Raw genomic sequence first — 27,175 nt, 5'->3', positions numbered from 1 at the left:
TCTGCTCCTCTCTGCTCCTCCTTCTGAGGGAGGACGTGGGCTGATTCTTGACCTTTCAATGCACACCCCTCCCACACACACACACACACACACACACATGCACAGAGTGAGTGTGTACATCCCGAGCTTCCAGGGGACTCACAGAAGGCCAAAGCCCTGACTTGATGCCCCCTAACTTGTGCAAACTTTCTGTCATTCAGTCCGGGATGAAGCCACGTTGAGCTGCTAAACGTCTGTAAAACAAGAAGTTTCTTGTGTAATTGACTGCAACAGTAGCATTAGCATGCTAATTACACAGAGACGAATGTTTCTGAGGTCTTAAAACGAGCTGTGTGCGTTTAGATTTGGGTCTCTTCCTACCAGAGGCGCTCTTACCTTTGCACTTTCTCAACTTCGCCGAAGAATACAATTAACTCCACTCTTAGAAGTTTTTTCCTCCTCTTCCAACGCTCTAAACAAATTATCCTGCAGATTTTCCACCCAAACCACCGCTGTCTGCTTCTCCCTCATTAATTTGGGACTCACCACAGCTGAGAGCAATAATTGCTTTTTAGTATTCTTGGTGCGGCACGCTATGGGCTTCGTTTTCTATAAGGAGATAAGACTAACCACAGTGATGGGATCTGCATTATTAATGTCCACTTAGTGTGGCGTTTGGGGACCGGAGAGGGGGCTCCTCTTTGTTAGCATGTCCGAATTTGCAAGCCTGGATGTGAGGAGAGAAAAACGAGTGTGTGTGCTTCCTTTCGTGTGTGCATGGGTTTGATAAAAATAAACACCCGGCTGTGTCTCTGCGTTTTTCTGCTGCGCCGCCTGTTTGCAGGTTGCTCTGCTTCGCATGCCGAGCGCCTGCTTCACAACAATGAGAAGTGACAGAAGAGAGAATACCACTCTGGTTTGCAGCCAGGCTTGGCTGGCTCTGTGAGGGGCCCGGAGCTCCCCGGTGACAGAGTCCTTATTTCTGGGAAGATGGGCCCGTAATCGGACTCATATACTTCACACACCTCCCGTGTAATTGGACTCTGGGTCGCAGATTTAACCAGAGCTGCCAATCACTTCATTGGGAGGGGATATGGACTGAAAGTAAAGTGGAGGAGTGGAAAGGGTCTGTTTTCTGACCTGACTTTGTTGGCTTGGAGTGTTTTTCAAGTGACATCCAGCAGAAAGAGACGAGTAAAAGCTGCTTCGTGTCGTCTTTTGGCCTCATAAAGCACGACACCTGATTTATGACACCTTCGTCTTCTTCTTCTTCTTTTCTGGGTGTGTTCCTTAAAAGTGTGAACTGACCCTTTAACTATAGCTGTGCTCAGTCTCATGTGGCGGCGACATAAGTAATCCTCATCAGACAGAAAGACCAATACGAACGCCGTCGGATCAATTAGCTTTTTTAATTAGGCTAATTTGAACTGGCGCGGTTAGCTTGTTCACCTCTTCGCCGGATGAAAAACGAGCGGCTGCGTGCGGCTATTTGTGTATGCTAATTGCCGTTGTTGTATCAATGCTGCGTGGAGGCTCCTCGCGGCGGCTGCAGGAGATGAATGCCTCAGGAGTCCTATAGAGAAGGAGGTACACCTTACCTCCTGTGTGTGTGTGTGTGTGTGTGAGCTGTAGTGTTTACCCTCATCTAATTACTCTGAATCATATCTGTTGCTTTTTGGATAACGAGAGGCCTCAGCAGTAAGAGTTTTACCCATAGTCTGAAGCTTAAACAAAGTGTGTTGCAATGACTAAGCTAAGTTCATGTTCACGCTAAGTATGCGTGTTATAAATTTCTGCTGCCATAAACACACAGTTTGCACACAGAAAAAAAAACAAGCGCCGCCTGGGGAAGCTGCGACACGTGAGCGCAGTGTAAATTATCCTCGCAGATTGCTGCTCGGGAGTTAATCATCTCCTTTTATGTTATTCATTTGTCAGCGGTTATTGTTTGTCAAAATAATGCAGTCGCCGCACGATATGAAGTGGAATGTAAATTTTGTTTGGGCAACTCATCGTTATGCACAAAAAAAACGAAGAAGAGGAAGAAGGGTGGCCGCGCTGCAGGATTTACATTTACAATTACAGTCATGATACAATCATCTCTCATCATAATTCCTCTGCCCGGGATGTCAGCTCCGATAGAGAACAGGCTTTACACGCTGCATACCAAACAGCTGCTTGGCAGGCCTGGCACCGCGCTCCAGGCCGGCTGATTTACGCCATGCAAAGCCCGCCCCCCTCCCTGTTTCTGTCCCGCTCAGCGTCTTTGTACCTCTGCCTCTTCCAATGTCTCTGCCTCTGTAATTCTTCCCGCCTGTCTCTCCTCTTCTCACAAAACACAAAACACAAAACAAAACCGCCGCGACCAGGCCAAGCTCTCCTCCTCCTCCTTCTCCTCTCTCCATCATTTAACGTCGCGGAGCATCAGCGTGCCGATGAAACCTGCCGAGGAGTAATAATGTCATTTGTTAAGAGTCAGCCGGAGTGATTAGTGGTGTTGTCAGGCTCTGGCTTGTCATCGTGAAGCTGAGGCCTCTGAGGCAGCGTTATCTTTCAGGGTGTCAAAGGCTGGAGTGTGGGGAAGTTTCTCTGAATAAAGAGCTAGCGTCAACCTCAGGCTGCTTCTCAAAGTTAGCAGTTTGAATAATCAGAGACAGGCAGCGGGCATTGTGGGGTGAATATCTGTTTGTTTATGAGTGGAGTCTTTGCCTGTTCACTGAGTCTCATAACCAGCTTTAGCATTCACCTCAAGAGCTTTTTTTAATGGAAAAAAGAAGGACAAATGGATTAAAACCTGTGAAAAGTCTTTGCATGTTTGTGAGCAGTCAGCTGTTTTTCTGTTTCTCATTATGATCATTAAAGACACTGAAGTTTACGGTGACTCAGACATGACACAGCGCAAAAAAATAATTACGTCAACAGTTTGTTCCTGATGCAGTCATGATGTCAGTCATTGGCGGGGGCCATATTGGAAGTGAGGCAGGCTTTGAGCTTCCTTACAATGTCAAATGTGAGCTGTGCCACTGATTGAACAAACTTGTGATCTTGATATCTTCTTAACCGGGAAGTTAGAAAAAAAATCACCTATCGTACAGTGAAGTTCACATTTTTTAAAAAATCTGTAAAACTCGTTTTTTTATTTCATTTTATGTTTTTGTATTTTTATTTTTTTATATTATTTTACATTTATTTTTGAAATTTCTTAATTTTTTTTTTTAGTTTTTATATTCTAAAATTTTTTGTTTTTCTATTTTATTTTATTTTTTTATTTTTTTAATTGAAAAAAAAAAAAACTCCATTTCTCTGGCTAAGGTTAATGAAAATGTTTTTCTTGATCTTCTCTCAGTCACATGTTACTGTCGCCAGGTTTATTGCTGTTTTTGAGAGGTAGACGTGCAGTTCGAGTTTGTTTGATGGGGTTTTCCAAGAGGTCCCCCTAATTTTATTAGCTAACTGTCTGATTATTCAGACCAATTATCTTCCATACAGGCCCAGATACTGTTCATGGTTCCAGTTTGAATCAGCTGATCGTCTCTTTTGAAAGTAGCATCATGTGTGTCAGACTCAGGACAAGAAAAGTCGCTTGCTTTAAGGCAGGACGGCACTTTTTTGTGTACGTCATACCTACTGTTTTTGACCGTGTCACGTCAGGGCTTCCGTAGACACTTTGAGGACTGAGCAAAAAGAGTTTGAAAGCGATCATTCATCAACAACAGGCCTGTGAAATCCTGCATGTTGATTCTGTGAACACACAACATATTCTTCACACTATTGTTGACAGTTTTTTTTCCACTGCCTGGATTACAGTTGGTGTTAAAATCTGTTTTTCATCTTTGTTTGGAGGAAAATGACAGATTTGTTCTTTCTGGAGCTTTCGCAAACACCAACCTGAGCGTCTCGAGGATAACACAGGTTGGAGGTTTTGTGTTTGGCAGCAGGCTCTGAACGCCCTTTGAGTAAGTAAAGATAACTGCAGATTGGACAAGCTAGTGGCTTTAAATCTGCAGGCACAGCAGCCAAGTGTCTTAAAAAACAGTTTAATCACTGCTGCTTTAAGCTGAAACGTCCTTGAATGAAACATTAGACGACAGAAGACACATCCCTGAATGATTTCACTCCCTGCTTTCAATTACAGATTCAGAAAAGTGAAATGTCAATACACTCATCAGAGCTTCCTCTAAAGTCTTCTGAAAAAGTGTCATCAGTGTTTGCTTTTGCAAAGACGTCCAAACTCTGGAGGTGCTGGATCCTGTGGGGTCTCTTCAACCATCAGAAACTATCGGAGGTCGTTAATGCTTAATGTGAAACCGAAGAAGCCAGAGGGAATTATAAAAAGCAGCAAAGAGTTTCAGTGTTTCATAATTCACCCACAGACTCTTGGGTAAATAACACCCATTGTTTATGTGTGAATTTATGGAAAAGTACATGGCGGGTAATGAATTGTCGCGCTGCTTTTCAGGTGATGCATTTCTCTTTATAGACTCAATTATCTTCACCATAAAAGCAGCTCTGCAGGCAGCAAAGTGAGTAAAAAACACACTGTTCTGAGTGGGATGTGAGCGCCGCGGACCTCTGCGGAAAGCTTCCATTGTTTTTATTCTGAGCGCGCAGCGGCGTGCACTTGTTAAATCAGAGACGGTTGACGGTTTCATCTTTGATATCGTCTCCTGGATTTTCCTGCTGATTTGCACTTTTCAACTTGGACTGTGTAAAAAAAAACCTGAAGAGAAACTCTTAAAGTCTCCAAGTCAGCAGTTCTCATGTAGAGCATCACAATAACGTTATCACCGATTATTAGACGTGTTTTTATCTGACTCCAGACGCTGCTCCTGTCCCCTGTGATCCCTCAGATATCAGCTTAGACGCCCGTCATCGTTTCCTCATACTCACAGTTTTGTGGAACGGCTGACAGGAGCTTTTATTTCACCTGTGGCAGCAGAAAAATCTAAATAATCAGCTCAAAGTTACACACGTCCACATTGATTCGATGCTCAGATTTGCACGGGGGGACCTCGTGTCTGGTCTCGCTTTCATGTGGATTTTGAAGTGCACTCGCAGCCAATTTTTCTTTGTCAGTATTCAAGTGTTGCCTTGCCCTGTTGATCTTATCAGGGAGGCTGGAGCACAAATCCAGCAAAAGCAGCTTTATTTTAATGTCACAGGTATTAGATTTGCTGAAGAGCGAATATTGAAGCGGGCTTGAACTTGGCACATTGTAAAGCGAGTGGGGGGGCTTCACTCTGGTTCTGCTTGTGATGCAGATCTGGACCGAGGAAAATGAGTCTCTTCCTCTCCTCCTCTTCCTCGCACCCTGTGCTGGTCCAGCCTCCTCGTCCTGCCTGGTGAAGCCCGCTGAAGCCTGCTCGCCGTCTGACGAGAGTTTTATGCTAATGCCAGCAGTTTGGAGGGGAGGAGGGAGCGCGGGGCGATGACAAGGGACCGGGATTCATCCAGCAGACGTCTTGTACTGGTAGCATGTTGAACAGCTCTCCTCGCCTCATTTGAGGTTTAAGCTTTTTCATTTCCTGTCCAAAACGCTCCTCTTAAGGCCTAATTATACATGAGCTGCCAGGAAGTAACAATGTGGAGTACAAGGGTTGGAGCGATTGTGAGAAATTCTTCTCTGTCTTTCTCTGTATCTCTGCAAAATTTACATAGATTAAGCACTAAAGGAGGAGTCCACTTATTATAAATACCCATTAACGAAGGAGATTAGTCCAGTCAGGTGACTTCTGATTCAAACAGGACTTTTGTGACAGGAAATGATGCCTTTAAGGCTGCTTTCTCTGTGTCATGAGTCGTTTTAGCCGATGAATCATCTCAGCAATTTTCTACATCATCAAGGGAAATGTTTCTGTGTAAACAAGCCACTTTAATCAGCAATCCCCCGACTTCCTGATTCACTCGCCTTAATTGTTTGGCACAATTAATCCTTTTACCTCGTGTCCCCATCGCCGCCACCCTCCCTTTAGTCTTACAGGCCTTAAAAAAAAAATCCCATCAGGATTCCTGGGTTTTCCCTCCGCTTTGAGACAGCTCAGCGGATCAGGAGTTCATCAAACGGGAGCCAACTCCAGGGAGAGGACGCGTAAAAGCACACCACGCCGCGGTGTCAGAGGAGAGCCATCAGGTGACCCAATCTCTGCCCGGCAGCTGGCCGCGCGCTCCCCGGCCAATTAGCCCGGAGACTTGAGATGCTTCCAGCGGCTGGTGATAAGACTCTTCCTCTTCCTCATCGCTCCCCTTTAATCAGCCTCTTCCTGAGCATCAGGCTTCAGATTAAGGCTCTATCAGCACCGCGCAGAGGAAGGGCCTGTTCCCTCCCAGACGTCCCACCTCTTAACAGGAGAGGCAGCGGCGTGCGAGGGAGCGAGCCGGGGAGGCATGGGTCGACGGAGATAAGATGCAGTGAGAGTCAGGGAAAGGAGGATGAAGGGACGGGAGTCAGGTAGGTGTGTGTGCTCCTGAGTGTGTGTAAAACCCATCAGCTGCTTTATTTTTACCTGTCCATGAGCACGTCTGTGTGACAAGTCCAAGGCTGGAGTTTCACGGCGCGCCCACCTGACTCCAAATAATCTCTGAGGAGAGCGCTGAGAAACATTTACCTCAGCCTGCTGCTGAAATCAACTTTCCATTTCAAATTAGCGATTAGCATTCGTCCTTCCTGTCGACGCTGTGATTCCAGCTTCCTGGATGTCAGGTTTTCATTATGCAGCGTTTTGGTGGAACTGATTGTTTGAGAAGGTGACTTACACATTCTTAGCGTCGATGCTAGCTGAGGGCGTTCACATTCGTTGGCGTAAGCTGTAAGCGATGGACGCGCCTCTGGTGATGTCAGATGTCAGGAGTAGTATGTTTCTACCTTTGCAGAGCGTTTTAGCTTCAGGCTCTTTGTGCTTGTTAGCAGAGGCCTTGTTTAAGGGGAGTAAAGATTAGCATCGATAATGACACAAGTGGATACCTGGTGTTTACCTGCAGGAGCCGGTGTGGTGTGAAAAAAATGAGTTTGCCTGCAGATAAAGTCGACAGTCTCTGGAAGTAAAGAGCGAATCAGAGCCAGGAGCTCAAAATGCATGAGATGATCAAGTTGAATTTGTGCAGAATTTGCCTCCGCAGCCTAGTTTTCTGTAGCAACACCCCGGGGACGCGGCCGAGGCTCGTAGAAAAGAACAGCCGCTCAGCCGAGTGGTTATCCATCACGCTTCAGTCCATCTCCACAGGGGGAAGCGGTCAAAGAAACACACACACACACACTTACACTTGCTATTTGTTTGCTACAATCGCCACCTCTGAGAATATCCTCGCCGGTGACTAAATTGGCTGCAGGAAACACTTTTTGGAGGGAGTGCTAGCGTGCCCATTAGCGAGGAAAGCAGGTGTGCTGTTTTGCCCAAATCCCAAGATTTATTCCACGGTCATCAGGCCCAGAGGAATAGATGGTTATTCGGCCTTGTTTCATTTGGAGCAGAAATAAAAGCATATAGAGACGGAGCCAGGGGGGCGCAGCTCTCCAGGACTTTGCAAAGTCATCCACCTTCCAGACGTTTGGATGAGGTTTGCACGGCGATGTGAAGAAGCCGTTTGGAGTGAGAGTCAACATTTAGTTTACCGTGCATCCTCGCAGCTGCTTCAGCATCTACATTTCTCCGGGGTCGCCCTGAGCGCCTGTCAGCCGAACGAGGCGGTTATTAATGTAGACACTTGCCTCTGTGCTTACCGCGTCCGTACAGCTGTGACAGAAAGGCTTTTACTCGTGCAATGACAACGCACAGCCAACAATGAATGGAGGGAAAAGCGCCAATTATTGCAGCGATGCTCCAAAGTGGCTTTTAGTGCCCGGAGGAGGAGATATCTTGAAACTGACTCTGACACACATCCACTCACACTCCTACATCTACATGCACAGTGTGTTTCCTTTTCAACTCTTTGATTACTTTGTGGATGCAGTGATTGTGAGGCCACCCTTGATTAGCTCAATTTATTCCCCAGCCATGCCAGAGGGCCATTTAGGGAAGTTTTTGCAGACTCTTTCCATTTATCAAGATGGGAGGCGGACATGATTTGAATCTTAATACGTCCTTGCGGCAGAATACAAACAAGTGCACGAAGGCAAACTGGGTCTCAGTGTGTGTGTGTGCACACATCCTCCATTTTTGAGATGAAAGGGAGAACACAGAGGTCCTCTAAAGTGCTGTTTGGTTATCACACCGGCTTTGTTGTGTTTGTTTCTGCAGACGATATTATGGATGTAGTCTCCTCTCCTCCTCTCCTGCTCTTAAAGCTGGAGCTGATGGATGCACAAGTTTGATCTTTGATAACCTGGGCGGATACTTTAGCACTGCTTACTTTTGCTGACGTACACGTTCAGGCTCTTCTTACCTCAAATAACCTAAAGTTTGAGGATTAAAATCAGTTAATTTCACTGTTTTTCTTTCTGCTGCACCTGGCTTCCTCGGTCTGCGGTGACCCCTGTTAGTCTCTCTTTAGGGCTTGAAGAAAGTCAATGACCAGCTTGGTTTTCTTTCTTTGTTATCTTGTTTTCTTTCTTTTTTTTAATTACCATACATACCAACACAAATACAGGAAACTAATTACTTCATCTTGTTCTTGTGATGCTTTGTTGTTGGTCTGGGTTCAAGCGAGTGCAGGTGTTGTTCCTGATCTCAGAAACAACTTCCTGTTTGTGTTTTCAAGGCAAAAGTGCGGTCCAAAGTTGTAAACAAATGCCACGTGCGAATTTTACAATACTCACCGTTTCAGAACAACTGCCCCAAACAATTCAGGAGTGAGTACACCCTAAGATTAATTTTTCTTCCATCTTTTAAACCAAGGTGTTTAATCAGTGCTCCTCTTTGTTCTTTCTTTGTCAAACCTCGCCCAGTCTTTATAATCATTCAATAATCATCAAGCCCTCCTGCTTTTGAACAAGGAGTCTTCTGGTGTTAGGTTGTCTTGGCAACAACCTTTACAGCTTGTGTAGTACCCTAGCAACAACTTCCTGGTCAGCCTCTGGAGGAAAGCTTGATGTTTGGACCATAGACTGTGGCTCTGCCATTTACCATTGTACAGTTTTGAAGCCAAAATTCCCCCGTCACAGGCGCAGCCTTTGGAGCCAGAGTCTGCGCAGTAGAGACTTCTTTCCAGAGTTTAATCACTTCTTGACTCTACCTCCTGACATATTTAACAATCCCCGAAAAAATACACAAGAACAGCAGCTGTCAATTTTCGTTAAACGTGACTTAAAACCTTGTTTTTAACCTCTTATAACTCATAAAAATGAAACTCTTCAGAAAAAAGAGGACTTGAATACAAGACAGCCAAATGGTATCTTTGAATCACCACAACAATCAGACGTGAGAAACATTTCTACCAGGTGTTTTAATTTTTCAAAGTTTGACCACAGCCTATCTGGAATGACTGGAGAGATGGATTTTTTGACCTATTCTGCAGCCAGCCACCAGGGGGAGCAGTTTTTGTGGCAACCTCACTTTGAGCCAGAGCATCGTTGGGTTTGCTCTGTTGACGAAGAAGTTAAACTCAAATGTACTTCCTGCTTCCTCCCAGCAGGAAGTACCCGTGCGTGCAGTCAAAGACACAATGTTAGGTTAACTGGTGACTCTAAATCTGCGAGCTCAGACAGACGCTACAGGTTGTTGGTAGATTCCCGCCTGGAGTCTGGCTCTGTGATGGGGGTCCACCTGCATTAAAAGGATCCTGGATGAGGATTCAGTTTACAGTATACGGGATAATGGGCTCTCTGGCATTTGCCTGCATAATTCGAGCTTCCTGGAGCAGCCAGACGTCAGCAGAGCCTTTCCTGCTTTGCATAGAAAGAAAACTCATCCAGCAGCCTAATTACTCCTGACAGATGGACGGAGGGGTCGCAGCAGATGCACCCACTTAGTACTAAAACCAGCGCTGCAGAGTTTTGATCTGCTCCTGTAATGTTAAACCTGAGAGGAGTGGGATGAGAGCGGCAGCAGCGTGTGTGCAGATAGCACACTGACCGAGCAGACTAATTATGGAGGAGAGAATGAGTAAACTCCGCTCACAGATGAGGAATGAAACGGCTTTGATAGCTAATCAGAAGATCTGGTGATTTCCAACAAACGATAATTACTGCGTGTAATTTCTGCAAGCTGCATCACAGAGGGAGAAAGTGAAGCAGGAGCACTTCTTTACAGCTGTGGCTGTCAGCCGCAGGAGCTGAGTGGCATTCATCCTCCCCTCCGCTATCACCAGCCCGCTCAGTAAATCACAGTCTCTCCTCCTTCTCCTCTTTTTTTCCCGCTTTTCCTGCCTTCTGCTGAGGTCAGCGCAGAGTGGTCCAGACGTTAGGAGGAGGCATCCATCACCGTTTTATACGTCCAGAGCCCGGGCTGCTTAATGCAGCCTGAGATGGAGCAAAAGACAATCCAATCATCCGGCCCAGATTCAATCCCTGCCACATTCCTGAGATCCTGCTATTTTCAGACGGAAAATGCAGAGTTGCAGGAAAAAGAGGTAAAAAAAAAGCAAAGAGGAGCTGGACAAAAGAAGATGTTTGGGATCAACACAGGTAAGTATGGGTGAGTTGAACGGACTGACAGTAATTTCCCTGGAGATCGTTTTCTAAAAGGATTCGACGTGAACGCAGAATTGATGAGCTCTCGTCTCGTCACGGCGGAGAATTCCTCACATCAAGATAAACTCGCAGCCATTTTCTGGAAACAGCCTCTTGAGACTAATAAGACGTTCTCAGAAAGAGAATTAATGTCCCCCATCGTTCCTCGTCCCTTCAGACGTGTGCGGCGTGCAGCGGGAACCAGAGAGAGGCGGTGTAAACAGATCAGGAGCAGATTCTGATTCTTGATGGGTAAAAAGCTTATTTACACGTTTGCTTTCACTGGAGCGGGCTGAGACACAGAAAACAAAGCTGCCCCTGCTCTTCCTCGCCATCCTCCGTGGTCCATTTTACTCTGAAAATCTTTAATTTCACACTCTTAAATATTTATCCTCTCCAGCACCTCTGCGCTGTGTACAGTTGACTTAGGATAATAAGCAGGCTGTGAGGATGAGGATGCTTTTTTTGCAACAGATTTCAGAATCAATATTCACCACAGGCTGGAGGATCTCTCCGTTTTTCTTTATCAGCTGATGTGTGTGTGTACACGTGTGTGTTCCATGACGACACAGAAGGTTTTGCAGTCGCCTCATGCCCTCGCAGGCCGCCCCAGCTCAGCTGGAGAGGAGGCCGGAGACATTACTCAGCTATTAAACTGTTATTCGCAGGTGTCACCCTCAGCAGGGGGGTGTTGATAGAAGCGGAAACGCCCTCAAGGTCCACACACACACGCACACACACACACGCACACACACTAGTATCCTTCAGGCAGGGCTGTTTGAGGCCTGGACTTCTGGCTGCTGCTCCCCAGCTTGATGGGGCGTAACAGGGCGAGGAGCGGGAGCAGACGGGTGAGCCGGATCAGGCCGGGAGGGGGGGCAGCGGGACACCAGAGGACAGCAGGATGGGGCCACCTGCCAGTCCACTTCACCCGGGATGAATCAGGCGGGTTTCTTTTCTCTTTGCCCCGTCTCTGCTGGGAACATCTTTCTGACAGCTGCCAGGGGGGTAGACTGTCACACACACACACACTCACACACACTCAGATATACAGGCTGGATGTTTGTGTTTCTATATATAAAGTGTGACCTGGCTTTCCGAGTGTTTTCCTTCCTTGGCTTTGCGATCTGAGGAGTATAGGTCTATGCACACTGAGTCTGTTTTATTGTGTTTTTTGCTCTTGAAACAAGTTAAAAACATTTGCCAATGGAGCAAAAGAAAAGTTTCTTGTATTAAGACAATATTCTAGTTTCAACCAAACTTTCTATTAAATTTTTCTTGCTCCATTGGCAGATTTTTTTTCACTAGTTTCAAGCAATTCAGGCCTCATTTTTGTCTTAAACAACTTGAAACAAGACATTTTCTGGATTAGTCAGGTGAATGTGTCTCAGATTATGCCTAAAAAGACGTTGTCTACTGAAAATGAGACAAAAACACTTGATAAGATGAACTTTTTTTGCACTGCACAAGTCTTCACTCATCAACTGAATATCTTGTGTGGAGAAAATCTGTCAGAAAATGTGAAAATGTGATGTTGTAAGTAGTCTACGGCGTCTCTGAAGAGTCAAAATACCTTGGAAATGAGGTGGGCAGATGCAAAAAAAATGCAAAAAATTGAACCTGTTCCGAAAAAATAACGACCAATGAGAGTTTCAGACTAATGACAGGATGGCACCTGTGCAGGCTCTGCATCATCTGACTTCCCAGATCAGAATATTTGAAAGTGATGGTTTAACCACAGATGTAACACCTGCAGCTCCCCCTGCTGGCTGGAGGCAGCACAGGTCACACACTCTGCCCCCTTTATGTTAACAGACGTTAACTACCACTTTCTTTTTGGATTCTTCTCCTGAACCCACTCATGCGGCGCTGCGTCAGACCCAGCTTCACGACGGGGTGAAAGCAAATCTGCGTTAACCCATTTCTATGAAAAGCCAAACACAGGTATGAGTCACGTCTCAGAGCTTCTAGGAACATGGCGGTGAAATGTGACTCATTTTCCATTTGCATCTGAAAGTCTGCAGAGCGTTTTAATAACCATCCCGTCCTTTGCTTGTAATATCAAAGAGTTATTTGTCTCCTTTGGTAACGACATTAATACTTTCTGCTACCTACGCCAACGACACACTCTCTGGCTGATAAGTGACTCATTTGTTTTTGCAGTCCGTTTCTGCTCCAGCTGTGTGAGCTGATGTTTCAGGACGCAGGTTCATTCATTACCTGCTTCATTAGTTCTGTCCCTCAAGGTATGGCACCTTTCTGTGTTTCTCTTTTATTCTCCGCCGAGGTCTTTGACCGAGGAGTGCCAGACAGGCAGTTTTTCCCCCTGTGGGGCTCAGAACAGGAAAATATCATCTATAGGGGAGAGCGCAGACCTGAATCTGCTTGACTGAGCGTGCAGCGGACCTTGAGCCTGTTTGCATGTTATAAATAGAGAATGATATTTTGTACATTTCACGTCTTCTTACTCTCACAGCAGCAAACGCCGGCTCCGAGATTTCAACGAGAAACACGTCGCAGCAGGAAACCTCCTCTGAGCAACAGCTGCTTCTTCAAACCCCGCTCATTACAGCAAATAAACACAGCCAGTCAGATTTCAGGCGTTCAGGAAGTGCTGATCCTCCCAGTTTTCGCCTTGAAGATGGTTTTAGATAGCTGACATGTTGTCTGTGATTGTGTTTACCCCCCCGTGGCTTTCTTAATTGGTTGCCTCTAATTCAGTCGCCTCGCTTGTTGAAGGCTTTGTTCGGGGTTCCAAAGACACGCGGAGGAGACGCAGCACCACGCTGAGCGGCGGAGAGGGGAGCCGACTGCTGGGTGATGCACTCTCTGAGATGGAGTTAATAAAACCTAAAATTTATATCACGGTATTTTTCCTTCATATTGGGATAACGTTTTTCCAAAATGAAATAAGTGAAGTCTTTTCAAAACACAATTTGACTCTGTTCTGTGTTATCAGTGTACACATCCTACCTATTAGGTGGAAAATGTGTTATAACAGTTGATACCATGTATAATTTTCTCTGCTGAGTCACATGACCAGCTGCACGGAACTCCTAATCAGTGTGTGACATCATCAACTGCAGCAGAGTGAAGGGTGAAATTTATTCACAAAAATTTTGGAAACAACTCCTCACAGAGGCCACAATTTTACCCAAACCTGTGTAAAAATATGATATTTTTGTAGGAAATCTTGTCAGGAATCCATCCATGACATTTTTAAAGCTGTACAACTTTCACTTTTTTGTCTAGAGGCCCAAATGCGGCAGTCTGCATGCACAGGAATGAGAAATCCTATGTATTTTAATGGAGAGAGCTGGGAGGGCTTCTGTGGGGTTCTCCGACTTTGAGGGCTCGTCATTGGAAAACCGGGTCTGAAACATCAAAGTCCTGCACAGCTTTTGTAAAGCAGGGTTTAGTCTGTGATGAGAGCGAATTTCAAGCCAATACCACTTATGGTTAAGGAGGAGATGATTTTTGCAGAAAGGGTAAAAATGTGGCAAAATTTTATTTTGAAAGGCAAATTGCCAGCTTCCTGTTGGAGATAGGTCAGGAATGTCAGCATATGAATTTTGCTTCTCAATGAGACTAACATTTTGATGTTGGTTTGATGTCTGTATGACATTCCTACTGGCCGCTAGGGCCATTTTAGGGAGCCTAGGTGGCGCTAGAGAGGAAATTATGGGATGTTGTATCATATAGAAGTTTTTGGCGCTGATTATGTTTGTGCTAATTTCATGTATTCAGTTTGCATCAAAATGTTTTTCTGATGCCACTGCTTTTGTTTAAAAATTGTTTGTATCATATTCTAGGTTTTGAGGTTTGACCACAGACGCTTACCTACAGCGATGTGCAGCATGCATCACACACCTTGTCAGGAAGTAGATTATCTGTGCACATCCCTGGCTTGGGCGCTGAAATCTGCACCCTCACAAAAACAAACGTCTTCAGTTGTCGGTGTAACCCCGTTCCTCAAGAGTTCCTGGTGAAGTCAGGCAGAGTTTGCAGCATTCAAACACAAATGCGTGATCCACCTCAAACTGTCATGTGTATTCTCCGCAGCTCGCTTACTCACAGCGGCGCTAACTCAGGATCAGAGCTTAAAGCTGCTCTTGATTGAAACACAGCGACGCTCTAAGCCGCTGCTCCTCTTCCTCCCACCTTCACTCCCACTCGTCTTGGCGCGGCTCCTGCACAGTACTCCTGCAGGCCTGTCGTGTCTTTCCTTCCTCGCAGTCAAAGTGAAGCCTTCCTCGGCGGGAGCGGGTTTATTTGAGCGTTTTGTGCAGAGTGAAATATTGTTGTTTATCTCTCGGTCTAATGAGACGCGAGGAGGGGATGGGACGGCTGCTTATCTGCGGCGTCGGGAACAGCAATCAGAAGGAAGTCGCTGCACATGTGCTCTGCGGATCTTAGCACGTTGCTAATCATTCGAGTTTGATTCGCTTCGCTTTGGATGAAACAAATTTTATTTCAAGGGCTCAGCGAGATACAGTACTCAGTGATTAAGCTCCAGCGTGCTTCTCTTCTGGAAACTATTGACGTTCCCACCAAGTTATATTTAAGCGAGTCAGCAGGGCGTGGAGATTATTCCAGAAACACTCACACCTGGTTACCCAGCTGCCAGTCTGCAGCGTCCTCCGCCCTGAGTTTGGAGCGTGATGCTTCACAATTAGCGCTGAGAGTTGTGTTGTCAGAGCTCCTCTCTTCACCTCTTTATGCTTTCCATACTAAGCAGCAGAGAGCCGTGGGCTCGGGCGGCGAGGGGAGACCGTATACACTCAGCTGCACATATAGCATGTTGCTGGGGATGCTTTGATGTGTACATCCTTCCCATGAGGCGAGGATACGCTTCTCACACTCACATGAGCAGGCCTAAAATCCAGCTCCTGCTTTGACCACATGATTAAAGTTCACGAGTTAGCCTTTAGCGCTAATTTAACCGTGAGAGTCGACCTTTGAACGTTTCCAGAGAGGGCAGCTCTGCATTAAACCGCCCCACAGGGGGAAGTAAAGAAGTACAGTATCCTATCTGTTACATAACGTCTTCCTTTGCAGCATTTCACTTCCTGTGCGTCTCTCGGTTGTTTGTGGGAAACACAGGCCGTGCAGACGCAGCCTGTCATATTAAAGCAGCCAGCAGCAAATTGCACATCCAGGCTAATAAAAGCGACAGGGAAATTGCTGCCAGCAGATTTCCTCCAAATCTCCCCAGTAATTCCCCATGAGCTCCGGCATTACTGCCTCACTACCCAGCCTCAGATTAACCCCCACCCCCCTGGCCTCACAGCCCCACAGCCCTACAGCCCTACAGCTCAGGGTGTCACTGCGCTAGTTTAGCCTCTTAAAACCACATCAACCAGCATCTCCATTGATGTAAAGTTGAGACTGAACCCTTTACCTTCGTCTCTGCTCCACCTCTGACAGCTTTTGACCCCGACCTCATCCAAACAAGCTCGAACAGCACGAAGCTCTGCCTCCAACTTTGTTACCGCCGAGTAACTGAGTCCAGATTCTGTATTAGAGCGGTTTAGGAAGCTTAATCTGTGTTTTATGGATTTCTTTCTCCCCTCACTCAGGCTGCCCCGTCTCTTCCATCTCTATCGATCCGCCGCTTTAACTCAGTCTCTCCCAATCTCTCGTTTTTTGCTCCATCCCTCCTTCTTTACCCTCCTTCTTTACGCAGCAGAGAGCTTTTTATCATCCACTCAGGCTCCAGGGAGAGCAGCAGTGGTTGGATGGTCCATCACAAAAACATTTCAGGTCACTGAATGGATCGCCGGGAAGATTGGTGCGGACATTCATGGTGTCCGGAGGATTAGGGCGACTGCCTTTACTGATGCTTTGAATTTTAATCTCACATCTTTAAAGGCAGCTACACCTTCATCGCTCTCTGTTTCTGTGAAAAGTCTGGATTCACATCATCCCACTCCTCCTTCTTGCTTTTTCAACTGGTGTAAAGATCTTGAGCGAGGTGTGCCAGTGGCGCCTCAGCAGCGTCCCTGCAGCCAGAGCGAAGCCGAGAGACCCCTCGCTCCTCCGGGGGCTCCGTCGAGCTTTGCAGTGTTATTAAATTTTGGAATAAGTTGGAAAAAGGGACATTTTTAAATGAAAAAAGGACTAAAATTAAATAGACTTGACCTGAAGTGAACCCCAGCGCGGCAGCAGGGTAATAAAACATCTCTCTCTGAGTGTGAATATGATCATCTGAGACGCGTCTGTCCAGTTTTCGATGCTTTGTCTTTGTGGAGTTTTCACATGAAGGTGCATGTGTGAACGCTCCTCCACACACAGAGCAGGTCATCAGGTCGACAAACACTCTGTGAATTAGCCGAGCTGTTTACCCAGGGGGCACTGGGAGAGATTGACTGATTGACAGGCCACAGAAAGAGAGTAGGTAGTGTAATTTGATCGGAGCATGCTGGGAACTCATCAGTATTCAGCTGGTGAACGCCTCCTCCCTTCTGGGCGCACAAACACACACACACACAAGGGTTGCACAAGGATGGCACCCAGGATGGACAAATCAGAGACTAAAGCAATCACGTACACGCAGATTCAGGTTGCCATGGAGATGTAAACATAGGTGCATGAGTGTGCAAACTTTACTCTGTGCCTTTTCATCCTCCTGGGAGCTGATTTCATTGCCCTCCTGCTTCATCATATCATTACTGATTCTACTGGAAATCAAGATGATACACTGTTTGATTTTTTCTCTTTTTTTTCGTGCGGATTAAGCGTCGTGCAGCGATCACACGGTGGATTTTAGGAGTGCGGCGTAATCCTACAGGAGAGGGAGCTGGTAGTCTAACAGTGGATGAAGCGAATAAGCCCCGAAAGCTCCTAATGTGCCTGCTGGTTTACAGATTATAACAGATGTTTGTCGGCCTGTTTCGCTGGGAAAAAGCGTCACGGCTGCAAACAATGATAAAGGGGATTCTTCCTCATGTTTTTCTTTTTATCAATGAAGCTTTTTGGACGTGCATCCTTCCCCTGAGTCGGAGCATATGTTGTGAAATCTGCCTCATTTATCAAACATTACGATTCGCTCATTTCTGATATTTACAGCTTGAGATATGGATCCTCAGCTGCGTGCAGCGTGATTGACAGATAAGCATTTGCACTCTTAAATTTATGCACGGACTTCTTGAAATGTTTTCCTGCAAAAGGTCATAATTTACCTCGCCTCGGGTTACTTCCTCTCCTCCCCCTCCCTCTTGATAGCATTGCTTGTAATTTATCGTATTGCTTTTAATTAAATGGATGGCGACTGGGTTTAAGTGCCCAGCGGATCCAAGACGTGCCATTTCTTATCCCAATTCTAAATTCAGCGCACACCTACTGTAAAGAGGGACTATAAAGCCGAATAGGTCCCAAACTGCAGCGTGGCGCGGCACGTCGCGGCGCGGGGATTGAATAGTTAGACAAATGTCACCTTTAGAGGAGAAGAGCGGGGATAATAAAGCAAAGGCTGAATGCAAACGGCGCAGATTCACCGCTCCTGCAGTCTGGATGGTGTATTCTCAGGATCAGGGAGGAAACGGGCTGGGATTACAGAGATGCCTGCCCCTGATAGAGAGGAACTTTAAATTAAATGGAGTCGCAGCAGGCTCAGCGCTGCTTCCCATCCAAACCCGACTGCTCCACGTCTTTCTCACGGAACAAGATTACAAGATATCTGAGTGATTTCATGATCTGGAGGTGTGAAAACATGTAATTGCTTAATTCCTGTGTCTGCAGGCCGGAGCGTGGACCAGCAGAGAGCTTAATAAAGGAAATACACTGCAGGAGGAGCAAATCAATTCGATTATCCACAGCACAAGCTGAGACGTACGTCTGAATAATCTCAGGGTGAGCTCTGGACTCGGCGGGTTTATTCTGCAGCTGGCGTCAAACGTGATTTCCTCATGTGAGCATCAGGTCAGCGGAGAGGAAGCAGCAAAGGTTATTTCCTCTGATCTCCTCCTGCTGATCTGACATTCAACCATCGCGGCCCGCTGACCTCTGACCTTACAACATTAGATTCTTTTATTTTGCAAACGCACCATTCAAGCAGTCATGTCGGCGCCTTCAGGGAGGAGCCACGCTGGATATTATCCTCTCATGGTGACATTTTGTTGTCTCCAGGCTCCTGTGTCAATCTTATGGTAATTTATCCAAATGGGAATTTACACACTTCCCACATTCCTTTTGTTTGTCCCTGATTCGCTGCTCATTATCGAAACCTGTTTAGGACCCACTCCCTGCAAGGCATGATGGGTGAAGACGAAAGGTGAGGCAGGAGAGATGAAAGCAAGGAGCAGAGATGGAGAAGGAGGATTAACAATGAGCAGAGATGAAAGGAGGAGCACCTGACGGGAGCAGGAACGGGTTAAAGAAGCTTTAAATCCCAGAGAAATTAAAGCATCCACAGATCTCAGCTCTGCTACCACAAACTCCCACTTGAAAGGTTTGAAGGAAACCAGATTTTCTCCTCTCTCGGCGGCCTTGAGCAGGCGGTAGAATATTTTAAAAACTGTGATGGAGCACGGCTCCACATGTATTTTTTAAAGAGACATCTCGGTACATGCATTCCTACCAGCGGAGTCCCACAGTCACACCGTGTAAACCTGCTTCTCTACTCTCCCTGCTCCCCCTGAGAAATGTGATGCAATGATTTCCAAACCTGCTAACACCACCCGGCCTCCATCCCTCCTCATGCAGCGAGATTTGAGGTGATAAGTTGCAGCAGCTTTGCTTCCTGATTTTTTTTTCTCGCTCATTCACTTCACGTCGCTGCCTCCGTTAAGGCTCTCCTTGTTCATTCAGCTCACTCGTGCAGCACATATCCAGCACTGTGTCTGCACCTTCAGTCCCTCCACTCTGCTGTGTCCTGTTTTCATTACACAGACTCCCAGGGAGAGGGTGGATGTATGGGCGCTCCCTGCCCCCATCCTCCAGCCTGCCGTCGTCCTCTCTTTCGCTCACTGAGCACCGTAAGCTGTCTTGATCTGAGCTGGTGAGTTTGCTCCACCAGACCGTTTAGGGACTAGATCTTTCCACTCGTGGCTTAGGAGAAAAGGAGCAGTCCGCTGCTTTATGTTGAAAGCTGCTGTAAGCCTCTGAACATGCAAATGTGCAAGAGAGAAACAAAGTGCATGACAGCTGAGAACGACAATGCACATTTTTTATCATGCACTTCTGATTAAAATCTTAAGAGCGGCTGAAAAACTGCAGGATTTACGTTTTGCATGGTTTGATCTCAAGAAGTTAAGCTTCAAAATGCAAAACGAAGAAATGTTTCAAAGCCAGGCTGAAGCTTGTTTCCTCTCCTGAGTCGTCATTTTTGCCTTTAAATAACTTAAAACACAACATTTTCCCAGACTGGTCAGGTGAATTTCGTTCATATTAAGTCTAAAAAGACATTTTCTGCTGAAAATAAGACAAAACACTTGATAAGTTTTCAGTTTTTCAATCAGCCGAGTGCAGAAAGCAGGAGACGGAGTTGGCTGCAGCAGAGGCTGGAGAAAGGTGTGAAAGCTCGTTGTGTCTGAAGGTAGACGCAGTCCTGAATCCTCTGCACAATAGAGGAGAAAGGGATTCATTGAAAGCAGCGCTGAAGTGGGCCCAAGCTGAGCGCGTCACCACGGGGAGCCTCTACTGGGAAATGGGACCGTTAGGGGTGTGGGCACGCTTCAAAGGTGACCCAGCAAGGCCTGGAGGAGTCTGCTTTTCTGTCCCTCACTGTGCATCCCCTTCCCGTCCTCTCCGCTCTGTCCGTTCCCCCGCTCTTTGGCACTCCATTAGTAACTTAACGACACGCTGCTGCTTAGGGATTCTCTAAATGGCTTCGTCATTCTACGCTAAGCCCACCAGGAGTCCCTCCTCCGCCTGCGTAGTCCTGAACCAAAGCCCAGTAAGCGTTCAGGTCTGGCGTTCCAATCCCTTTCTTCTTCTTCTTCTTCTGCGAGGGGAGCGTTTCAGAATGAGAATCAGGTGAGACAAAAGAGCAGGATTACGCCAAAGTTCCTGCTCTGCACCTTTAATGGCGAGAAAGGGTGACTCTGTTGTGTCTCTGTGGAGCCGGAGTCGAATGAGTAATAAGATGGATGAGGCTTGATTGATGGATGATTCTGGAAAATACACAAATAAGTGATGCAGAACAAGAGCAACAGCCAATAAAGCCGGAGTGTGCCGCACATAAAGAATCCAGGAAACCATTAGCAATCATCTGACGCTCCTCTCAACGCGGTGCAACCTGCTTTCAGCTTGGCATTTGTCTAATGTTTTGTGAAGCACCCTTTAAGTGTTTCATTAATGTCTAATTAGCTTTTCATTAAGAGAATCCAACTGTGACATGGAGACGCAGGATTATAAACAACACGAGGTTTAACATCGTAATGATCCTCGCTCGGCAGTAAGAGGTGCAGCTTTTGTGCTGGAGAACGTCGCGATACGAGAACATCGATGTAAAGAGCTGGTGTTGATCTTTGCAAATGTCATCCTCTGCTTCACGAGGCTCAAACTGGACTCACCAGACCCTGAGTCTGCTTCAAAAACTGCCCCGTTACATCTGCAGACAGGAGACTGTGACGTTAATGATGAGAATCCGAGTCAGACGCGGCGTCATGTGTCTTCATATCTGCTTTACCTGCTTTAATTAAGGGGAGCAGGAGCCAGCAGTTTGCCTGCTTAGCGATAATGAGCTGCGACGCCAAGTATGAATAACAGGCGACTGACCATACGCGAGGGGGACGTGGCTGAATGAATACAGAACGCAGCACAGGCGACGGCTGCCTCAGAGCGCCTGATTGGAAAGGTTCAGGCTGTAATAAACCGAACAAAGTCAACCACGCCGAGCAGAGACGCAATTAAACCGACGCATCTGGCGACGCCTGTGTGAATGGGTTCCCAGCCGCCGCAATTACAGGCCTCCATCACTGCTTTAACCCCTCAGTGCCTGGATGTTTAGCTCAGGGACGGAAACACAGTTTGTCCAGATGAAGCTGGGAAAACCCCCGTTTCAACCATCCACAGTCATCTCACCTTCTGATCCACTTCCTGGGCTTCTTCCCCGTCCAAATCAGCAAATCACAAGCATCAGCAGATCTTCTGCTGCTTTAAAGCTGAGCCCAGGCTTCTGCAGGGAGAGACCAACTAATCAGACAGCAGAGCAAATTTCCTTTAACAGGAGAAAAAGAGTGACAGAAGTGTCTTTCTGACATGTGGAGAGGAGGTTTAACAGACTGTTTATCTTCTCCAAAGCAAGCCAGCTCTGACCTTTGACCCTGCTCTCTGATGCATTTAATAAGAAACACAGATGGGTAACAAACTGAATGATAACCCATTAAAAGTGCCTGAGTGAGGTGCTGATCCACCATATGCCTCAAAGATTTCCTCTTCAGAGCAAAGACAGTTTGCTCCTGCATCTTCTTGTTGATTTAAATCTGATTGAGCTTCGTGAAGAGGAAGGCGTGTTTGGGTTCAGGCTCGGATGTTGAATCAGGAGCTGGACAACAGTTTGGATGTTAGACTCGTGCATTTGATGAGGTTTTTGGAGCCAGTGGGACAAGACTGGAGCTAAATGGAATGCTGCTCTTGGCCCACTGGTTAAAAAAGTTAAAGTGCAAAACTGGCGCCACAGTGCCCTCATGAACATGCTGTATGTCCCTTTTTTTCTGGTCTCTTCAAAAAGTCTATGCAAGTCGCTGTCAGAGGGTCTAACATCCTGACGAACGCCTGAGAACTCCCATAATCCCCCAGGAGGAGCTGGAGGCTAGGATTTAGCTCCAGCGTGTTCATTGAAATATCTATTAAGGCGACCAGGTTGAAGAAACTCAGGAACAAATCAGTCTCACTGACTTCTGTTTATCCTCCATTGGCTGGTCCTGAAACAGGAAGTTGTTTTTGACCTTGACGTGAATAAAACACTCTTTAAAGCTCGATGCGACTCCAGAAAGCTGCAGGCTTTGATTCATTGGAGGCTGTTAAACGCAGAGAAAAGAGGCGACGTAAACAAACAGAGGTGGATTAGCTGCACACTCTGCAATGAGGGAGTCAGTGTCTGTTCACTCTGTGTGGGCCGTCTGTGGATGCTCCATGAGGTTTGCTCTCTCCGGTGTCACTCTGATATGCACACAGATGCAGAAATGCACACACGCCGTACGTCTCCTCCTCCTCCTCTGCTCCTTCCTCCTGCTTTTACAGCTCGTCTGCACAGCCGTGGGAATCTTTGCTGACGTCTCCGTCCTGCAGCTGCTGCGACTGTGAGAGATGCTCCAGAGGCAGAGGGAGATAAGAGAGATGAGACAATCGCATTAGGACTCACTTTACCCCCCTGACCAAGACCAGGGGTTGGGATTTAAACGTTGGGATCTGGCTCCATGAATCCCTGCACGGCTGTTGGAACATGTCCCCAAACTGAGCCCACCACCTCCTCGCTGCTCTCACAAATTAGCCCTCGGTCGTTAAGGGAGGAGCGTGCAGTAACGTGCACACAGGAGGCCGCTTGGAATAAGTCGAGGAAAATGACACGGCGGCTGCTGTCAGTGCGGCAGTGGAGCTGTCAGAGCGACAACACAACACGCTGTTTGGATCCACGGGTGAAGCCTCTTGACATCAAAGGTGGCACACAAAAGGATCCCTGTTTCCTTTTACTGTTGTCTGCACCTGTCAAAATGGGCTGTTTGGTTTTTTTGTTGTTGTTTTATAATGTGCTCCTCCTGCAGAACGCCTCCTCTGCTCTGCAGCACCACAGAGACCCCTGGTGGCACTGCAGAGAGTGGCACTGTGGGTGTGCATGTGTGCCTCCTCACCCACTCACAGCTGTGGACAATATTTTGGTCAAGCCGTGAGACAAAATGAAGAAGCCGTCCACAGACTGGGGGCCTCTTTTGAATCTCCAAACCAGATTCTCCCTGCTAACGGTTTAGCTATCATCTCAGCTCTCTGCGCTGCACTAGAGGGCCAAATTAGAGCAGGCCTTGGTAAAATAAAATCCCTATTATCTTTGAACTAGCAAGTACCCAATTATACGCCGCAGTTATCTTCCATCTCACAGACTTCTGAGTCCTCGCCACGGGGCCAATGAGCAAGGAGTGCTAATGAAGAGATGCTGAATCACCTTTTTGCCTTCCTGGACGCACAACTTGGTGGAAGCTCCTTGATCATCCGCCGCTTCTTTATGGATCAGAGTCATTCCCGGGCTTTGATGATGTGGTTCTTTTTCTTTCTCCCCGCGGAGAGCCCGTCGCAGCACAGGCCACACACTTATGGATGTGCCGTGGGCTGCAGCGAGCGTATGATAAGAATGAGAGGTCTCTAATCCGAGGCAGAGAGGGGGAGACGGGTTTTAAAGGAGGTTTATCTTCCTGCAGTCACAGAGGATGTGTTCAGAATGAGCCGAGCACAGAGAGGAGCTCCTGCTGGGGGGAACGCGGGGGGTTTGACTGTTGATATGTGTTTTTGTGCTCTTTACCCCTATGATCTCACGGTCTTCATCGTCACAGGGAGTCTATCTATACATCACACTGCCTCTGCTGCAGACAGAAGCTGACTCTTTATCTTCCCCATCAGTGCACGTTAATCCAGCTGTTTAGTCTTTTCCAAGTCTTAAACATCAATGAGAGTGACTTAATTTAAACATCAACTTGCTTTAATCATGTAAAACAGATAAAATATCTCAGAGGTGTTTGCAGGTATGGGGCACTGATTGTAAAGTTGCACACACATCATAAAACACATATCCACATTTAGCTCTCAAGCATCACTTTTTCTGCAGATTTACAGAAATAATTGTGAAATATATTTGTCATATATTTTATATTAATATTAATAATTTTATCTAAATTTTAAATGCTATAAATGAAACTTGTTCTAAATATTTAGCTAAGATTGAATGTTTATCGAAGATTATTAAATATTAGGCAAAGATTTCTAGATATTTGCTAAGGTTTCTAAATATTAAGGCAAGATTTCCAAATCTTAAAGTACGAACGTTCAAAATATTTAGCTTATCTGCAAATTCACACTTCCTACTTCCGCCCACCGGAAGTACCAAAATAAAAGTTAAAGGAAGCTATTTTTCGAATGTCAAGCTCTACTTCTTGAAAGGCGGCCATAGGATCTTTAACTGCGCCATCACAGCACTCGGTACGTTTATTTTCTAACGGCTGATTTAGCCGACTGTGTTTGACTTTCTCAAAATCCGCTTGGCTGGATCGCTTCCTCGAGAAACGTAGCTAAATATTTAGAATCAGGACGTTAATTTATAACATTTATAAGTAACATTTAACATTAAGATACAATATTCAACATTTATATATAATATCTGAAAATATATTTCACAAATATTTCTCTAAATCTGCAGAAAAAGTGATGTTTTAGAGCTAATTGTGGAGAAATGTTATCTGCAGTTGTGCCGTCTAACAATCGGCGCTCCATATGCAGGAGCTTCAAGCTGCTTCAGCATCTTTAGAAACCGTTAATGCCCACTACCCACATAACTCGTCTTTCCACGCTCAAAAACTGGAACTGCTGCGATTAAACCCGAGTGCAATCAAGCCAGCGAGCTGCAGCATCGACCTTTGCTGACATAAACACCCTTTATTTTCTCATTACACTCGCTCCGAAAGCCCGAGTAGCATCTGTGTCGTTTGTTGAATGAAGGTTCGGCTCCATCACAGCCCGGTTCAATGGACCCAAAAGGGCAAACAGCGTTCCCTCATTTCAGGAAGACCAGCAGAGGAATACAACGATCTGACGGAGCTGGCGTGCAGTTTGAACTCATGCTGGGGACTCAGAATGGGCACACAGGCTCTTTGTTGTCATTAATAGCGCAATTTGCCGTCCTAAAAAGCTCCGTCCTAGTGTGGCGTTTGAATTTTTCCAAAGTACCTTCAGCAGAGCGCGGTGATTGAAACTTTAAAGCGTGGTCTGTCAGAGAAGGAGAGCATAATAGCTCCTATGAAGGTACAGCAGGGCTGCAGAGCCGCCTTGAAAGAGGGTTCAGGAGAGTCATTTCAAGTTTAAGAGGCCATCAGGGGATTGAGAAGGGGTCTAGGATAGTTTAAGATGGCCCCTCAGGAGACGGCGATGGTTTCAGAGGGGCTGTTATGTTGTTTAAGGGTTGGGGTCTGTTTTTATGGATTCAGATCAATTATCCAGCATCTGAGGCCGCTGGCGAACCAGGACGAGACGAGCTAATGAGTGTCACAGCAAGAAAATCCAACAAACGTTTGCAAAGAAAGATCAGACAGATGATTGCAGGAAAAACTGCTAATCTGGGCCCAGGTTTCAGGGGCAGCAATGCCTTCAGCCGCCTCCACCAGCTCCTCTGGGGGGTACTGAGGTGTTCCCAGGCCAGCTGAGAGAGAAAATCTCTTCACAGCGTCCAGGGTCTACCCTTGGTCTCCTCCAACCACCTCATCTGGCTCCTCTGGATGCAGAGGAGTGGCTCAATCTTGTTCAGTCAGTCACTACCTGCAGCTCGTGGTCAAAGGTCAGGGTTAGATCGTGGATCAGCTCTCCATTTGCCACAACAGACCTGAACAGCATCCGTATCACTGCCAACTCCAATCCTCTGTGAATCTCTCACTCTTTTCCCTCTGAAAGTATTTTACTGAACGAAAAAAATCCCAACTCAGAAAAGGGGGAAACTGCACTGTCATGCCTTTAACAATCATCTCTCTTTTCTCCTTCAGGCAGCCCGGTCAACCTGACGTGCAGAGCCTTCTTCGGGTACAGCGGTGAAGTCAGCCCGCTCATCTACTGGATGAAAGGGGACAAGTTCATCGAGGACCTGGACGAGGAGCGGGTCCAGGAGACAGAAATCAAGTAAGACTTTGGAGCAGTTTTTGTGTTGAAATGTGAAATCTGTTCAGCTCCCACTGGGTGTGATTTTCTCTAATCCGGTAAATATCACACCAAAGCTTCAACGACCCGTTATAACAAATTCATGAGGCACTTCAAAAGACCTCGGAGCTGCTCCAGCAAACAGGCGTTTAAACAGCGGTTAGCAACACAGAACAATGAGAGGACCTCTCACCGCCGTGCCATGGTTTAAATGATATTCATGAATGCTTCATGTGTCTGGTTAATAATGCAGACAGCTATGCATTCTTTATCACGTACAGTATATACGCCAGCGCCGGCGCTGCTCCATCACCGATCTGATCAGAGATATGAGAGGAGGCGGCAGATGGGATGTCCAAATGGTCGGTCTCATGTTCAGACGGGTGACCTCCATCTTTTGGCACCTCGATCAGAGCTGTGTTTATTCCCAAATCAGGTAAAAAGCAGGCGCGCACACCGCCTGGAGGTGGGTGACCGCTTCCCCGTGCAGTCTGATCAGCAGAATGAAGGGTCGGCCAACGCCAGAGATGAAACATGTTACACAGAAAGACGCCTGTAGTTCAGGAAGCTTCTTAATCATCGCCCACATGTAACCAGAGTGAAACATGTAACACGTGAGCACCCTTTCATGTCGTGCACCGCCGTACCTCTCCGGTGTATGATTAGAAGCTCCCCGCCGTCTACAGATGTCGTCTAATGAAAAGGTTAACTGTAAGCAGCGTGACAGGGCTGGGAGGAGAGTTAGCGGCCCAGTGGGTGACC

At 46.6% G+C, this 27,175-nt stretch overlaps 1 protein-coding gene across 3 annotated transcripts in view; it reads left to right on the top strand.

The window, feature by feature from the left end:
* The window catches only part of LOC141785979 (interleukin-1 receptor accessory protein-like 1), a 167,587-nt gene that overhangs the window by 118,373 nt on the left and 22,039 nt on the right, over positions 1-27,175 (top strand). For all 3 annotated transcript variants that reach the window (XM_074664646.1, XM_074664644.1, XM_074664645.1), the window contains exon 7: positions 26,263-26,395. In XM_074664646.1, the coding sequence (XP_074520747.1) occupies positions 26,263-26,395 (133 nt within the window). The remainder of the gene's footprint in view (positions 1-26,262; positions 26,396-27,175) is intronic.

This window comes from Halichoeres trimaculatus, unplaced genomic scaffold (assembly GCF_033239565.1).
Source record: "Halichoeres trimaculatus isolate MK-OKI-2021-1 unplaced genomic scaffold, fHalTri1.1 fHalTri1_scaffold_24, whole genome shotgun sequence".
Taxonomy (NCBI): Eukaryota; Metazoa; Chordata; class Actinopteri; order Labriformes; family Labridae; genus Halichoeres; species Halichoeres trimaculatus.
The sequence above is the reverse complement of the archived record's forward strand: the minus strand, read 5'-3'. Positions and strand labels throughout refer to the sequence as shown.